The 17507-nt window shown below is 38.7% G+C and overlaps 1 protein-coding gene across 3 annotated transcripts; it reads right to left on the reverse strand.

Moving 5' to 3' along the window:
- Window positions 1–401: 401 nt before the first annotated feature.
- On the reverse strand, window positions 402–17041 carry LOC111223634 (tetraspanin-5-like). 3 transcript variants are annotated; one of them, XM_022747872.1, is made up of 11 exons: window positions 16645–17041; window positions 14980–15030; window positions 12481–12627; window positions 12192–12362; window positions 11038–11163; window positions 10220–10267; window positions 7909–8025; window positions 7747–7808; window positions 6158–6265; window positions 4737–4777; window positions 4128–4625 (listed from the first exon to the last, which is right to left on the reverse strand). In XM_022747872.1, exons 1-9 carry the CDS (start codon window positions 16723–16725, stop codon window positions 6193–6195), a joined length of 876 nt encoding a protein of 291 aa, XP_022603593.1. In that variant the 5' UTR covers window positions 16726–17041; the 3' UTR covers window positions 4128–4625; window positions 4737–4777; window positions 6158–6192. The 3 variants fall into 3 exon arrangements, with proteins under 3 accessions (XP_022603594.1, XP_022603593.1, XP_022603595.1); XM_022747874.1 differs by lacking the exon at window positions 6158–6265 and having other exon boundaries at window positions 16645–17038; XM_022747873.1 differs by lacking the exons at window positions 4128–4625; window positions 4737–4777; window positions 6158–6265 and adding an exon at window positions 402–936 and having other exon boundaries at window positions 16645–17040.
- Window positions 17042–17507: the final 466 nt, after the last annotated feature.

Below are 17507 nucleotides of genomic sequence, written 5' to 3' on the forward strand. Positions count from 1 at the left end.
GTGTGCACAGGGTGTGATTTTTGAAATAATCTCTCCCATTTCAGCACTTCAACTCAGATATACTGTATTTTAAAACTTTTTGTGTCAGGTATTTTATATGGTGTAACCCAGCTCAGCCACTGGGGGCTGTCTAACTACAGCAGCTAATCATTGGGTTTCCATGATGTGGAGCTGCCACTGAGCCTCACCTCCACTACAGCAAATAAACTACACTGATTACAGGAACCACTCTCAATAATGAGGCAGAGGAATGACGAAACATAAAACACACTGAGTAAGAGAGGGGGAGACGGAAGTCATCAGTAACCACTTAGCTTAAGAAACAAGCAGATCCCCAGCAAACATTTCAACATTTTAATAATTGTTAAATTCTATATCCTGACAGGTTTTGTGAAAAACTGACTTGCAAGAACTTCAGCAGTGCTGATGTGATCAGGGCTCACTATTCGAGGATTCCTGTGCTCAACATCTGTTCAGATTCATTTTTTGATGTAAAATAATCAAATACAATATAGTAATTATTACCCATAAATACTCGGCCGGCCAACCAATGATGTAACTTTCTTACTCAGTCACAGACATTCAGGGATTCAACCAAAAACACCACTTTAAAGACTGAAAGATGCAGTTTTGTGGCCTTTATTGAGTAATTTCACTTTATATTAAAATCAGTCCAATTTTAGTGGGACATGAGAAAAGCAAATAAGAGGAGGTAGTTACATTACAATGTTTGTGGGATATACACTGATGAGACAGAACATTAAGACCACACAGACAAAGTGAATAACGATTATCTTCTAAATGTCCAGGACGTATTAGACAGTCACTTCTTGTCGTCAGGATCTGTTAGAAATGAGCAGGTGTTAAGTCCTGGACCAACTCATCATGACCAGACGACTGGGAGCTCCAGGTGAGCAGTGGTGACGCAGGTCGCAGCTGTTTTGGCGGCAGGTGAAAGAGCAACAGTATTAGACAGGGGTGGTCTTAATATTCTAGCTCATCAGTGCACTGTGATCATAGAAACAATCCATGGGTCAGGTCATGATGAATGACTGCACCATTCCTCATTAGAGTTTTTTTTACAACTCCTGAACCTGGAACAAGCTTCAGTAGCTGTTCAGTACAAAGGGAAATCATAAAACCAAATCAAACATACAATAAATATTAATAAGTATCAAAAACAGTGTTGATCCATTTTTAGTATCTTAACACTTCAAATTTTCTGAATTCAAATTTTCTAAATAACAATTTGAACTCTGAGGAAACAAAAAATGGGATGCTTTAAGGAAAATATCACTTTAAAAAAAAAAAAAACTTCTTAACACCATTTTGAAATTCCAGATTCTAATACCTGGGCTGGATTTGTAGATTTTGGTCTATTCAGTGTCAGATCTGCATCAAAATACACAGTGAAAGACAATCACAGGATACATGTGCCAGATTCGTTTCCATTCAAGTGAGTGCAGTTAATGTATGAGGAAAATATTTAACATCTTATTGAAAAAAAATTCTCCAAAAAAAAAAAACAAAGACAAACGACGTGTTCCTTGAGCCATGTTCTAACATTCCACCAGCGTCACTGGAAACTGGTAGATTATTGAGACGTCCTCCAAAAACATGAATTCCTTATCAAAGTGCTAATATCAAATGACAGAGGGGGTGGACACCAACATAACCTTTGTAGTTACTTATGTATCAGGACCTGAACACACTTCACTATCTACAACTGTTTTAAAAAGATGGAAATTAAGAGTCATTTTCCAAACCAGTGACCTCTTCATATGTGATGTGGTTTGTTCAGGACTGGGTATCCCTTCCATACTATTGCCAATACAGTATCTGAATTTATCAAATACTAAAACCAAACTTATTATTAAACCATATAAACATATTTCCCCACAAAATCCTGTTTCCATTTAAAGGTCCCACATAGTATAAAGGGCTCTGCCCATGTGTTGTTTCATTATAGATCAGGATTAGGTTCTACATTAATACTGTGGAAGTATCAAGGCCTCAGTCCACAGTGAAATGCTCACAGCCTGTATTCAAAAACTGAGCCTTAAAACCAGCTGTCAGGACTTCTTGACCTTTGATGTCACAAAAAAGCAGTCACCGCTCTCAAGCTCCGCCCATCTGGACCCATCATCCAATCTTGCAGGATTTAGTTTCTCTCAGGCTACGCCCACACTACTACGTTTTTGTTTTAAAACGCATAGCTTGCTACTTTTTCACCTCCCATCCACAAGTGTTGAATACAACATAATAATGAATTACAAGCGTTACCGACCTTGTTGTCTTTGCTAGCTGCTGTTGTTCACTTACATTCTGTGTTTTGATGCTTCAACTGTCTTTGCTGTTCCTTGCTCAGAGTATTTCTTGCAACAAATTAACTGCAGAACAGACAATCTACTTCCTGTTTAAACTGCTCACGCATGGTCAGTGTATGTGATTTGTATGAGTTTTCAGGTGTGTTAGTCTGGATGGAGATTGTTTTGTAGTGTTGTGGATGTAGCCTGAGTGTTTACCTGAAATCTGCTATATTTTTATTGGATCACTCAGAAAGCAGTCAGCCAATCAGAAGAGAGGCTCAGAGCCTCCTCTCTTCTAATTGTCTCTCTGACCTGTTGTTACTAGAGCTCCAGAGAGAATCCGTAGAGAGGAGATGTAAAACTACACTGAGATGGTTTTTGGTTCTCAAAACCACAAATATATCTTCCTGTGGATCAACACTTCAAATAAAACACAGAAAAGTCAAATATGGACCTTTAATGGATTGATTTGGATTTTCTCACATGCTACATGCACGCAAGAGCATGTTCAGCTGAAGCTACTACTGCATGACATTAGCTTTAGCAGTCTGAGTTAGCCAGATTGTGTCATCCCAAATATTTTCCCTGCTGTTCACTTGCTGAGCCAAAATAAACCTACATGTGAATGCCAAGACAAAGACACCTGTTTGATTTGGCTAGCTCTGATTGCTGAAACATCATGTTAGCTTCAGGTCAACTTTGGACTGTAGATTTTGTTCCCCCATCTTTTAAAGGCTGGTCATGATTATTTAAGGGCTGGAAACCATTATACTACAAAGTTCTCTACCAGTGTACATATGGCATGTGAGATGTGACTGCCCAGATCCAAATCTATTCTTTTAACAGAAGAAGTCAAAGTTTTAACGTTTAATGCTGTAATAGAATAAAATGGTCTATAACTGGGTAAAGAAGTGAACTAGATTAGAAATCTGACCAGACAATTATTGTCCTACTGTTACTACTGTATTATCCTACTGTTCTTGACACATGGCCTCTACCACAAAGGTGCAGCTCCCCAGTCCTTCCAAATACATGTGGCTCAGAATCTGACACACATTCTGGAGCTACACAGTGGTCGTGAAATTTTGTCTCCTTTAGTGATGGGAGAATCCATCACGTAATTAACTGAGGTCCTTTTTAGTCCATTAGATAAGTAGTAACTCATTATGGTAAATAGTTGAAGTAATTACTGGTAATTTCCTCTTTAATGCCGGATGAGTCAGCATTTGGAGAATATCTAGCTCAACTCTACCATCACAACAGAGCACACACATATCCTCACTGCTGATTGACTGAACACAAATTAAACATCACTGTTAGTGCAATAACAAAAATACTAGATAAAGTGACCAGAGACAGCGGTAAATGAAGAAGTCCTGTAATCTGCTGTAACACACAAATACCCTTAAAGGTCCCATATAGTATAAAGGTCTCTGTCCATGTGTTGTTTGATTATAAAGCAGGTCTAGGTTCTATATTAATACTGTGAAAGTATCAAAGTGCTCAGTCCACAGAGAAATGCACACAGCTGTATTCAGAAACTGAGCCTTAAAACCAGCCGTTAGGACTTCTGTAACTTTGTGATGTCACAACAAAGCAGTCACAGCTCTCAGCCAGGCCCCAAGCCCCACCCATCCAACCTTGCAGGATTTGGTTTCTCTGAGTGTTTACCTGAAATCTGCTATATTTTTACTGGATCACTCAGAAAACAGTCAGCCAACCAGAAGAGAGACTCAAAAGTCCTTTCTTCTGATTGGTTCTTTTTGGTTCTTAAAACCAAAAATATATCCTCAAATAAAACACTGGAAAAGTGTAACATATGGGACCTTTAAAGTTTTATTTTGACAAAAAAACAAAAAAACAAAGAGATCGGGCTTTCAGTCCAAAACCAGCCAGAGTGTTATAGCTTGCTAACTTCTGTAACTGTGGACAAGTGATGGAAAAGTAAGTAAAACAAGCACTGAACTTTGAAAGAAGTACACCTCAGTTTCTTTTATACACTACGTCACAGTCCTATGTGATGGGTTTAGCAATGGAGCATTATTTCCACAGTGAAAAATACCAATCTAATATCAAAAAGATGTATCAAAATTCCTACTCTCTAGACGCAGCTACCAAAACTGGAGCATTGTAGTGTAGTGCATGTTTAACCATCCTCTCCAGCTGTTTTCTTTTTACAGTAGTCACACACAGTGTTATATACAGAGCATTTTTTTCACATATTAGTGCCTTGGAAAAAGGTGCTGGTTCAGTGAACAACGTGGTGCAGGTGATCAGTGACGTCCTCTGAATGCTCCCTGACGTTCTGCTCAAAGACTGGCAAAAAGAAACAAAACAAAATCTAATGAATATTCGACTTTTTACGTGATCCTGTTAAACGCCACATTTTATTTATGAAATTGTATTTCAGGAAAAGAGAAGGGTTACCTGTTAGAAGTGAAATGCTGTTTCAGCATTAGGTAAAGAAACTGTAAAAAGATAAAGAGCTGAATTCATTAAAAAGCCAAAGTGTAGTCATTAACAAGGCTCCAACTGTCCTGTGGTTCAACAACTTAAGGAGACAGGGAAGCAGGAAACAGTGAAGTTCAGGGTTAGGCTTAGGAAACAGTTTCTGCGGAGGATCTAAACTAGAGAGATGATATGGGATTACAAGATGAAGCAGAGAAAAGACAGAAACAGAAAAACGTCCTCAGTTGGACAAAGTCACAGCGAGCAGGCAGTGGAAGAAAAGGCCACGAAGAAAGAAAGGATTGTTGTCTAAGTCACATCACTCCAAACCACCCCAACTCTACAGCTCAACAGGAACATGTAGGAAAATCACTGACATGCAGTCATACTGACAATTCATTCACTGATTTGACCTGTGCTTTGAAGAATCTAACAGTTTTTAATAGAATTTGTATGGCCTTGCTCCATCAACACAATCTGAATTTCCCTTGATTTAAATGTAAATTCCACATTAAACATAGTCGTTGACTTGAAGGACAAGGTCTCCAGAGTCTCTTCTGTAACCAAACATAATATAATATAATATAATATAATATAATATAATATAATATAATATAATATAATATAATATATGTAATAGTGTTCTGTTGCTTGTAGAGAATACAGGTGTATTCATATTAGAGCAGAAAAGCAAGGGTCTGTTCTGTGCAGTATTTACTACTCCAAAACTCTCTGTAATGCCCTACTAAACTGTGCTACCTTAGCAACAATGCTAATGTTGCTATGTTCTGTCAAGCAAATATCTTTTTGGTCATGTTTTACTTGTAGTTATCTTAATTATTTCCTGCATTCTGACTTGTTTTGTGTTTTACTGATATGGTTTGATTTTTAATAATTGTTTCATTTGTTGTTTTTGTGTTTTTTCATGATAATGTGAAAACGCCTTTAGCCTATGGAATATTTGAGCCTTAATTGTGAGCATATAATGCAACGTTTTAAGCATAGAAATGGACATGTAACTATTATTTTCAGTTGTTAAGTTTTAAGTCACTTTGAAGAGCAATTCAGCTTTTCTAGATGAGCCACATCACTGTTGTTTCTGTAAATTTCTGACATCATTACTTGGATTTAGCTGCGCTCACCAGAGTTCATTTCATTGGCTCTTTAAACTTTCAGTTCATTAGATGATATAATCAAAACTGACAAATTGACAAAACAATCACTGCATAGGCACATTCTGGCCTCCATATCACACTGTACACAAGTGTAGAGTGAACACAACTCCATGTTTCCAGACTTGTATCATAAATGGAACACAACACAACACCACACAGATCATCCACCCAATCACAGCAATGCTCAAGACAAAACAAATCACCAAATGGATCCATCACACCCACCGGCTACAAACACACAAACAGCGTGTGTGTGTGTCTCATGAGTAGTAAGCCGATGCTTTCTTGCTGGAGTGTGGTGGGAGTCGACGCATGGAGAGAGGGGGGGGCACCCTGACGAAGCATGGAGGAGGAAGAATGAGGTTTGAGGTGAGTGTTGGCAATGTAATGGTAAAATTCAGCAAGCCTCCTCCCTGTACTTCCCTCAGGCTGCTGTGGAGTTTCTGCTGAGGTCAAACATCTTTTTTATCATGAAGAAAAAGATATTTGATGAAAAACTGAAGAGTTTTGGGCATTTGTCTGCACCTCTTCTATAGGAACACATGTTTAATGGGTCCCTACAGCCTCGGTGTCAAAACTACATGTGTGTCCAATTTTCATTGTTAAGTACAATTTACATGGTGATCTTACAACATTAAGATTATTCATGGGGACTTAAGTACGGAGCACCTGAAGTACTATGAAAATGATTTGGATTTTGTGAGAACAAGATAACTGGTGCACACTAGATAATGGTAACCTCAGTGCACACACTGTTATGTTGTGTACAAAATACTAAAAAATATGAATATCAAAGGAGCTATTTGTAAGTTTTGCTATTGCTACATAGATAATGTCAGCGTTAATAGCTGTTTACTTGCCAGTCTTCCAATGAGCTTGAGCCATTGTTTCATTTACAATACAAGAGGTTATAATACATCTTCTGAGCAGCTATTTCTTTTAAGCAGACTGGGCACTACAGTGACTCAGTATCGGAAAGTGACAAGACAGTCCAACCTGAGTGAGGCTAGCTGGTTAGCATGCTAACTTCAAGAGAAGAAAAGACATGATAGAAATAGAAGTAACCACTGGAGACAGCTGTTGGTGAGTAAAGGAATTAAGTTTGATGTTGAACTCACAACGTTTCCTCTAGACTGGTAAGTAAACAGCTGCTATTGCTAACGTTAGCTATGTAGCAATAGCAAAAACTTACAATTAGCTCCTTTAATATGAAGTCTTTCATCACTTTGTCGGCTCAATACTCTCCAGACTTATGTACAAACCCTGTTAGAGCCAATAGATATACAGTATCTATATTGATATATCGATATATCGATAGATACAATTTAAATATTATATAAATATTATATAAAAAAAATGGTTATTAGGTTTGTTCTTTCTTAAAAAAAGTTTTGATGATCTTTGCATCTAATTGTTAAATGACTTTGATGTTCTCTCAAGAGTGTTAACAGGTAATGCCTTTACATTATCCAGACCATTGCTAAATGTGACTGGTGTAATTCAAACAAAATGTTTGTATGTTTACAATATTGTGCCCTCATGTTATCCACATATGCATGTTTGTTTTTATGTATAACATAAAAACAGTGCATCTAATTTGAGTTTGAACTTTATTTTTTATCTAAAATATCTCTACAACGTGAGAGACACTTCCAGGAATTATACTATGACAAAGAGCTGAAATGTCTCATGTTGTGAAATGGAAACAGTAAAAACAGATGGGTGCAAATCAAGGGAAATCTGCTTGAAAGGATAAAAATGTGGATTCATGAGACACAGAACGGAAGAAGTAAAACTACAGATCATTTTCTCACCAGCTTGCCCGCACAGCCTCGATGTCACTCACTAAGTTTTGGGCCAAACAAATCCCAAAAATCTGTGGATGAAAAACAAGCAACAACATATAATGGCAACATTTTCAAAGAGAATATTTTTTCTGCAGCAGCATGAATGTGAAATGTGTGAATGGAACTGGCCTGCAGTAGTGCAACTCCTATGAAGATCCCAGCCACCAAGGTGAGGTTGTCCTGTAGCCACTTCTCAAACTGTGGCACGCAGCCTTTTACATTGATGTAGTCCTTCTGCTCCGAGTCCTGTATGAACATGCCTGTCATCATCTTCACATTCTGACTGAGTGCACTCACACCACAGATTTTAAAAACCAAACTGTATGGTGGCCCTGAGAGCTCAACACACTGCAATTTAAGAAAACAAATGCAAATAGACAAAACACAAACAAATTCAGAAAACATCTTCATCAGATTGACAGTGTTTTGTCTGTTTGCATGTGTTTTCTTAAGTTGCAGTGCAGTGAGCTCTCAGGGCCCCTGCAAATCTGACATTTTGTGAAAACTAATTTTCAGTCTCAGCTACAGTTTAATGAAAGGAAATTAGGAGAGATTTGTCAAATATTCCATTTGTATTGAAAAAGGGTAAAACCAGATGTATGTTCTTCATATTGGCCTGTATGTGTTTTGGTTTTAGCAAAAGTCTTGGCTCTAAGTTTAGAAAATGTCCTCCCTTCCATCATCACTAATGATCAGACTGGTTTTATACAAGGGAGGTATTCTTCTCATAATGTAAGATGACTACCCAGTGTTATTCAGCCTTCCTCAATGTACAGCTCTGAGGCCTTGGTTTTTGCCTTCATTTCGATAGCAACAGTGAGAGAGAGAGAGACACGAAAGTCAAGGAGAGAGAGAGGGGATGACATGCAGCAAAGGGCCATGGGGGCCCGACTAGAACCTGGACCGCTGCTGATAGGACTAAGCCTTCATGGTACGCCCTCTACCAGGTGAGACACCAGGGCGCCCCCCATGCTCATAAATTTGATCTGGGGGAAAACTTTGTTAAGTGGATGCAGATCTTGTATACCTCACCTCTCCCTTCTACTAATGGGCTCAGGTCCAATAATGTTAGTACTGAACAGGGCACAAAACAGGGCTGCCTGGTGAGTCTACCATTGTTAACCTTGGCTATGGAAATTGTCTGTAATCTTAAACCAAGATATCAGCATAGAAGTAATTTCTTTAAATAAGATCTATGTACGTCTATATGCTGATGATGTTTTGATTTATCTATACTCTCCGAGACAGTCAGTTCCCAAAGGGATTGAGCTAATCTAATAAAGTATTATTTCAGGCTTTTTATGCCTTTATTACAGTATTACTTTATTACAATATTCTATTCTCCCATGTCTCTTGTTTTTCTTTAAAATGCTCCCAATTATGTCTTGCACAGCTAAATAATGCTATAATATCATTTCTTTGGTGCAAAAATAGACTGGATCTGACTGACTCGGTAGCCACTGCTACTGAGCCTTGAGCACAACAGGCTTTTGGTGGACAAGGTGGACAACTTAACAAAGTTATAGGCAAGTGGGAATCTGATGTGGGCACTATAATAGAAGAGGCCTGGAATGTCTTCTACTGTCCTAGCATTTAATTCAGCCTGGGAGAGGCTGAATTACATTTCCTATTTTACACTGGCTTTATTTCACTCCTGCAGCCAGACACAGAATGAATCTAGAGCTATCAGATCTTTGTACTAAATGTCAATCAGCTGTCGGTTCATTCTTTCATTGTTTGTGGAGCAGCCCTCATGTCTGGTGGTATTGGATTACTATTGTTCAACAACTTGATTAAATTTTCAACCATCCTTTACATCTGGGTGTAAGGACTCACCTGCTGTGACTGAATGATGACTGATTTTTGTAATGGAGACCTTTTGCATATTTTGCTGCACTCTGCTCGGAAATTAATTCTCTTCATTTGGACCACTGATAAAGCTCTCGCTCTAAATCAATGGCTGCATACAGTAACAAGTACCGCCCCTTTTGAAGCTTTCTCCACAGCCTTGAAAGATACACCCATTTTATTCTACTGGATCTGGGAGCCACTAAATCTCAAAGGATGAAGTCAGTGCTGATAGAACTGGACTGGAAAAAGGACATAGAATTACAGCTTGGTATGACATTTAACTGCAAAGTATATTAAGCTTTCCAGATGTAAGGATGGCTGTCTGCTTACCTGGACTCCCACTTTTTTTTTTTTGTTTTGTTTTGTAAAATTATTTGATAAAAATACATTCTTCAGAGATTTTCCCACCTTTTCATTCTTAGGTGACAAACGGCCTATTGTATTTAAATCTTGGCCTTCAATTGTCATATTTAACATAAGCATAAATATTAGCTATTAACAGCTTTAATCCATCTTTGGAAGAGGAAAATCACCAACTCTAAAATCAGGAAGGAAATGAGAGTGAGTGATGTAGATATATGTTACTTACTGGTTTAGCTCGAATGTCGTATCCACACTGAGTGTTTATCACATCCTCCTACAGACAGAAAGAGTAAAGTTTGTGAGCAGCAATTTGAAGTTAGCAGCTAATAAGAACAAGACTGAGAGTTTACAGCCATGTTAGCAGCACTGTATTTAGTCACAGCTTCTTTGAGCTAAATGCTATTGTCAGCATGCTCACAGGTGTAACAGCATAGTTGTGTCTCAATTCAGGGGCCGCATCCTTGAAGGCTGCAATTTAAAAACAACTGCATCACAGCAGTCTGTGCCATTTCAAAGACTCAAAGACTTCAAATATGCCCGTTTCCCGGGCAACCAAGGATCCTGAAGGTGGGTCCCCAACCTATTCCAAGACTCATTACACGCCATAGATATCTATATCTATAGATTAATCACTGCTCAAAACAGCAGTCAAGGATTAATGGGAAATTTCCATGGACCAGAACATGTCGTTTCAGTTCAGCCTTTGTGGTCTCTGCAGTCTTCGGATGACAGGTAATATCTACCATGTTCATCATTTTAGTTTAGGTGTTAGAATGTGACTACTGCTAATTAGGACTAAACACAAAGCACAACTGAGGCTGATGGGAAGTGAATGGCAGGGCCAACAACCCAATTAACTGCACAGTCAAGATTTCATTGTGAAGTAACAGGGAAAATTTGGTCCGAACTCTCTCAAAGAGCTGCTACAGTCCACATACTAGACTGTGTTTGTTTTAAATACCTTGCAGACACATGCATTAAATTCAAACAGCTTCACATGAACTCTATAAATGTGTGTATGTACGCCGTGCTGGGGACTCGTACCGCTGGGTCCTTGGTGCAGCAGGAGAAGGGAACTCCACACTTTTCCCGGCTGGGATTCCCATCAGTGCAGTTAAAGTAGATATTCAGGTTCCAGTCGTCTGCTCCAAACGCACCGCAGCACTCCCACTGAAGTCAGGCAGAAAGGAAAAGATCTGATCATCGGTGAATCAGTGTTCACAGTCAGGCCTTTTCACAAGCAAATGGACTTGATCAGACTTCAAATTCATTATAGTCTAAAGGTCTCTGTCCATGTGTTGTTTGATTATAAAGCAGGTCTAGGTTCTATATTAATACTGTGAAAGTATCAAAGCCTCAGTCCACAGAGAAATGCACACAGCCTGTATTCAGAAACTGAGCCTTAAAACCAGCCATCAGGACTTCTGTAACTTTGTGATGTCACAACAAAGCAGTCACTGCCCTCACCCATGCCCAAGCCTCGCCCACCTGGACCCACCATCCAACCTTGCAGGATATAGTTTATCTGAGTGTTTACCTGAAAAATAAACAGTCAGCCAATCAGAAGAGAGGCTCAAAGCCTCCTCGCTTCTGATTGGCTAGCCAACCTGTTGTTACTAGAGCTCCAGAGATAAGCCTGAGAGAGGAGATGTAAAACTACACTGAGATGGTTTTTGGTTCTTAAAACCACAAATATATCTTCTAATGGATCAACACGGAGTTTTAAACTAAATATACTGGCAAAACATTCAATAACATTATTCAGCGTACACAGCACTGAGTACTACTAGTAAAAATAGTTCTACAAATATTTTTAAAATCTAATTTCATGTTTATAACAGTTCTCCCATAATGTAATTAACTACCCAGATGTTTTACATTGTTTTTAGCATGTCATGTCAGCATGTCAATGTCAATTTAAAAATTTAAAAATTTAAAAATTTAAAAATTTAACAATTTAACAATTTAACAATTTAACAATTTAACAATTTAACAATTTAACAATTTAATTAAAGGTCCACTTACAAACTTTTTTTCTGGAGCTTTAAATCACATCTCACTTCTTCAGCAGATTGAAAACTTCATGTGCTGAAGCAGGCGAGACGTGATTGAAAGCCCAGGAAAACGCTAGTAAGTGTCAAACTATTAATTCCAAGGCCATGACTGAACATTTGTGTTCAACTGTCTTCTCAACTCACATATTCCTGAGTGAAGTCGATTAGGTTCTGCAGATCGATGTCATCCCGGTACGCCCGGATGTTATTGTTGATGAACAGGTTGAGCTGGTCTTTGATCCAGTCCTTGAAGACGAACGCCAGGACCCCCGTCGTCAGCTCCAAGAAAAAGATGATTCCCAGAAACACAGAGAACTAAAACATAAAGAAGACAAAAAGACCAATTCACACTTGAGTCATTTGCAGAACGCTGGATTTTCTGATCAGTCTTTGCTGCGTTCAGACTGGAACGTGTTCTTAACGTGGAACATACAAACTTCAGCAGAAAGGTGTTTTCTCGCAGTGCTCCGATACATCCAGCAAAGCCCAGGATGAACATGACACCCCCAACCACCATGAAGAGCCAGACTGGGTCCAGACCGCCCAGGTCTGTGATGGATGAGATGTTGGACAGAACCCCCTGGAGCGAGGAGACGGAGCACAACAACACAGTCAGTCTAAAGTTACACCTCTGTCAGAACATGTTTGCCAGTCGGGTCGCAGTGGCATAACACAGGAGGGAACCTGACTGAATTCTGGGGGAAAGATTGATTTATAACACTTCACTAGATATTGGGGAATATGAGCTGCTTCAGTCACATGGTTTGACAAGTCTTCTTATTTCTATCACCCTGCTTTCACGGTGAATTGGAATAATAATGATTTGATAAACATATGGTGTGTTACGTTTGAAAGCTTGAACATTATTTTAAACTCGATAGTTTTTTCAACTTTTGTTTATCTCATAACTTTTTAATCCTAAATTCAGACAAAACCGAGATGATGGCACGACCCGACATAGACACCAGTTTGATCAATTAACAATAACTCTTGATAACTGTGTTATTTCTTATAGTCTCACAGTCAAATATCTGGGAGTCACATTCAATTCCTCCTTCTCCTTTCATCAGCACATTAAAGATATCAGCAAGACTGCATTATTTCATCTACGTAACATGGCTATGATTTGGTCTGATGACTAAATAATGAAATCTTAATTCATGCTTTCGTTTCATCAAGACTTGATTATTGTAACGTTTTGTTTTCTGGCCACGTGCTCGTATTAAAAGCCTTCAAATGGTTCAGAATGCTGCAGCTAGAATTGTTACTAAATCCAGAAAATTTGACCAAATTACACCGATTTTAACCTCCCTTCATTGGCTTCCTGTTCATGTCAGATCAGACTTTAAGGTGCTTTTGATGGCATATAAGGTTCTAAATGGAATTGCTCCTTCATACCTGCCTGATCTGCTTAAACCTCATACTCCAGCTCATGCCCTCGTTCCCAGAATTTAGGGCTCCTGTCGGTTCCCAGAGTTAAAAAGACGTCTGCTGGCTGCAGAGCCTTTTCCTATCAGGCCCCTCTGCTCTGGAACAACCTCCCTGCTGATATCAGACTGTCTGACTCCGTTCAGACTTTCAAATCTAAACTTAAAACCTATTTTTATGCCTTAACTTTCAGTTAGCTTCTTATTCTTTTATAAATTCAGGCTCTGTACCTGCTGTCATCCTACCACTGGTGAGTGGGCCTCAGTCTCAATAAATCAGTAAACTCAGTACAGTATAATCCAGGTTGTTCTGCCGATGAGATCACTGTTAACTTTCTGAATATCACTGCATCATTCTAACTGTTTGTTTTTTCCCTCAAGCACATGAAGCGCCCAGGCTGTGTGCCTCTCTCTCTCCACCTTCTCCTTCTCTATCTCCTTCCTGTTACTCTCTGCAGGTCCTCCCGCCTCCAGAGCTGTAGACTCTGGACCTGCAACTGCAAACCACCTACTGCCCCCATGATCCTGTTTAACACCTACTTTACTATAATTAATAATGATAATTATTAATACTATTAGCTGTCATTACTATTTTTATCAGTAGGAGCAATACAGTTGCCATTACATTCCTTTTGTTGTTACTGCCGCTTCTATCACTTTTATTAATATTGCTATCATTGCATTTTCTTGTTCTTTTCCTCTGTGCTCTCTCTTGCTCTCTCTTTCACACTCTCTCTCTCTCTCTCTCTCTCTCTCTCCAACCCAATCAGTCAAGGCAGATGGCCCCGCCCACCCTGAGTCCGGTTCTGCTCGAGGTTTCTGCCTCTTAAAAGGAAGTCTTTCCTTGCCACTGTCGCCTAGTGTTTGCTCTTGGTGAGAATTGTTGGGTCTCTGTAAATAATATCATAAAGAGGTCTAGACTTGCTTTATTTGGAAAGTGCCTTGAGATAGCTTATGTTTTGAACTGGCGCTATATAAATAAAAATTGACTTATCATCCTTCACAAGGAAAAAATTCTGCAAACACTGGATAACTGGAATTTAAAACTAAAGATTTTTTGCCCACTAGAGGGCATCAAAACAAGCTGCTAGTTAGCTAGTTGCTAACTTTGTCTATTTTTGGTGTACAGAGAGGTTTTTGCCTGCTGTTGGGGTAATGACATTTATGAGACTGGAGTTGTACAACCAACACAACAAGCTAGACTAAAGTGCTCTGTAGGCTCAGGGCAGCTCAGTCTCTACAAGAGACACCTTTAAATTACTTGATCCATTATTAATATAAAATATTGATTAGTGCAGCTTCAATTGGAAAAAGCAGTTACATAAAAATGATAAAGAGCATTTAATGAGTGATTGTCTGTTTAAATCAGGACGATATTAGTATTATAATAATTGTAATTGACCTTTAATAAAAATCTCTAGCAATTTCAAAAAAACAATTAAATAAAAAATATATATTAAATATCAATATAAAACAGTATTTCTATCTAGAGTGTCTGTACTCACCTTCTCACTCCATGCCCACAATCCAATTCCAACTAAGGCCATGCCCAACAGCTGCAAACAAATCACAGTCATGTCATATTACAGTGAATGTGTTGATGCATAATGACATGACATCAGTCTGTCAAACTGTTATTAAAAGAAAATACAGGAACATTTCCTCTGAGGCCACTGTGGCTCTGTGATGTTCTCCTGGTTCCTGTCCCTGCCCCTCGCCTTTCTTATCTCATAGTGGCATTTATTTATATCTCCATCCATCCATCCATCCATCCATCCATCCATCCATCCATTATCTTTACCACTTATCCTTGTAAGGTCGCGGGGAGGCTGGAGCTAATCCCAGCTGACACTGGATGAGGGCGGGGTACACTCTGGACAGGTCGCCAGTCTATCACAGGGCTGACATATAGTGACAAACAACCACTTGCACTCACCTTCACATCTATAGGCACTTTAAGGTCGCCAATTAACCTAATTTACATGTCCTTGGACTGTGGGACCCACACAGGCACAGGGAGAACATGCAAACTCCACACAGAAAGGCACCAAGCCCAGGGTTCGAACCCAGAACCTTCTTGCTGTGAGGCGACAATGCTTAGCACTGGACCACCATGCCGCCCTTATTTATAATAATTCATTTTGGAATTATTTACTATAATACTAAAGATTAGAACTATTATTGCTGACTTACGTACCACAATTTTTTTTTAAAATATGGTTTATGTTAGAGTTGGAATTCTAAGATTGTCCTTTTAGCTGTATAGCTATAATAGCTGTAATCCCTAAATCATATTTCATGCCTGCATAAAAAGAAACATATCTTATACTGTATGTGAAAATATAATTTCTTGTACTGTATATTTTTCATAGTGTATTGAGTGTATCAGATTTGAAATGTTAGTTTCAAGCATCTGAACCTTTTTGTATTATTATCACCATGATGGTGGAAAAAAATGTTTCTTCCATGACACATGACCATCAGGGCTGCAACTAAAGATCATTTTCATCATCACTTAATCTAATGATTCAGTCATAATAACACAGGGTAACAAAATGTTCTCAGCTGTGTTTATTCCTTTGATTCTAAAGTTGACAGTTGTACATTGACAGTGAAGGAACTGGGAACGTGCGTTTTTCAATTATTTCTGGCATTTAATAGTTAATATCCTTCGATTAATCGATAATGAAAATAATTGACATTCTTACACCATTACACGCACATGATTCTTAGTGCGTTGACATGAATGACATCACTTTTTTAAACATATGACGTCATGTCTCCATATATTGTAAAGTTGAAGTTGAAATGTTTCAGTATTACCAGTATGAATGTGATATGAGTGTGTGAGTGGATGATATAAGCCTGCAGCCTGCAGCCGGACACTGAGGCGCTGAGCTGTCATTAGTTCACTACAAAAAGCCGATTAGTTCTCTCTGTTGTGGACCGAGCTCCAGCTGCTTCTGTCCCAACATTTCTGACTGCGTTCAGGCTGAGTGGAAGATTAATGACGGATTTCAGTCTGAATATGAACTTGACAGATAACGGACCCAGGATGAAATGTAATGACGACTCGGGCCTTCCTCCCTATTGGCCAGTGGACATGAAAATAACCGACTTGCACTGGATAGAGGCGCAGACGCGTACAATAAAAAAAATAAAAGTCTTACCCAGAACAGGATATTGAATCCAAAAATGAAGTATTTGATGCAGCAGCTGACTTCGTGTCCTTTGTAATGATTCCCCGACATGTTTCGGCATCATAAGCGCAGCGTCTCTGGTCGGAAAAACGGCCTGCTTCACAGGCTTTGTGTGCGGGATGGAACAGGTTCAGCGCTCCGGGGAAGCATCTCACTTTGTCTTCAAACGTTCACACGGCTGCATCACATCCACCCAGGCGCCATGCTGAGAGGAGATCGGGACACGCTCACACACCCGGCGGGAAAATTATCAAAGGACGTTAACGCGACAAACTGCGGTATAAAATATTGTCCTCCGCTTTCTGGGAGAATTGCGCCTACAGGAGGCGGAGCAGTTACTGTGGTTGGTCGTCAATCATTGGCTACAAAAAGACTTGAAGGACTGAGACTGTGACCAATCAGATCAGAGGAAGAATGATACACTTCCTGTGTCTTAGATGATGTTGATGTCGAGTTAATAATATGATAGCCTACTACTTAATGATAATAATAATAATAATAATAATAATAATAATAACTTATAGAAAAATATAGAAAACCTATTTTTATGATTATTTATTATTTTACGAGACTAATACTACTACTACTACTACTACTACTTCTACTAATAACTGTTATTATTATATAATAAGTATATTATTATTAGTAGTAGTAGTAGTAGTAGTAGTAGTAGCAGTCTCGTAAAATAATAAATTATCATAAAAATATATTTTCTGTTTTTCCTCCCAAAAAAACTATCAAATGTTGCTTAAAAATATAAGAATTGAACTAAAAACATTTGCTCAGTCATCTTCATCTTCATTTTCATCTTCATCATCTTCACCATCATCATC

Source organism: Seriola dumerili, unplaced genomic scaffold (genome assembly GCF_002260705.1).
Source record: "Seriola dumerili isolate Sdu_G_001 unplaced genomic scaffold, Sdu_1.0 BDQW01000111.1, whole genome shotgun sequence".
Taxonomy (NCBI): Eukaryota; Metazoa; Chordata; class Actinopteri; order Carangiformes; family Carangidae; genus Seriola; species Seriola dumerili.

What these genes read in the sequence shown, in the direction of transcription:
- LOC111223634 (XM_022747873.1), bottom strand. Translation starts at nt 16,725, where the DNA reads ATGTCGGGGAATCATTACAAAGGACACGAAGTCAGCTGCTGCATCAAA. An exon ending in ACACCTTTCTGCTGAAGTTT is followed by an intron (nt 12,363 to 12,480) that starts GTATGTTCCACG and finishes TTTATGTTTTAG; the next exon opens with TTCTCTGTGTTTCTGGGAAT. An exon ending in TAGGAGTTGCACTACTGCAG is followed by an intron (nt 7,809 to 7,908) that starts GCCAGTTCCATT and finishes TTTCATCCACAG; the next exon opens with ATTTTTGGGATTTGTTTGGC.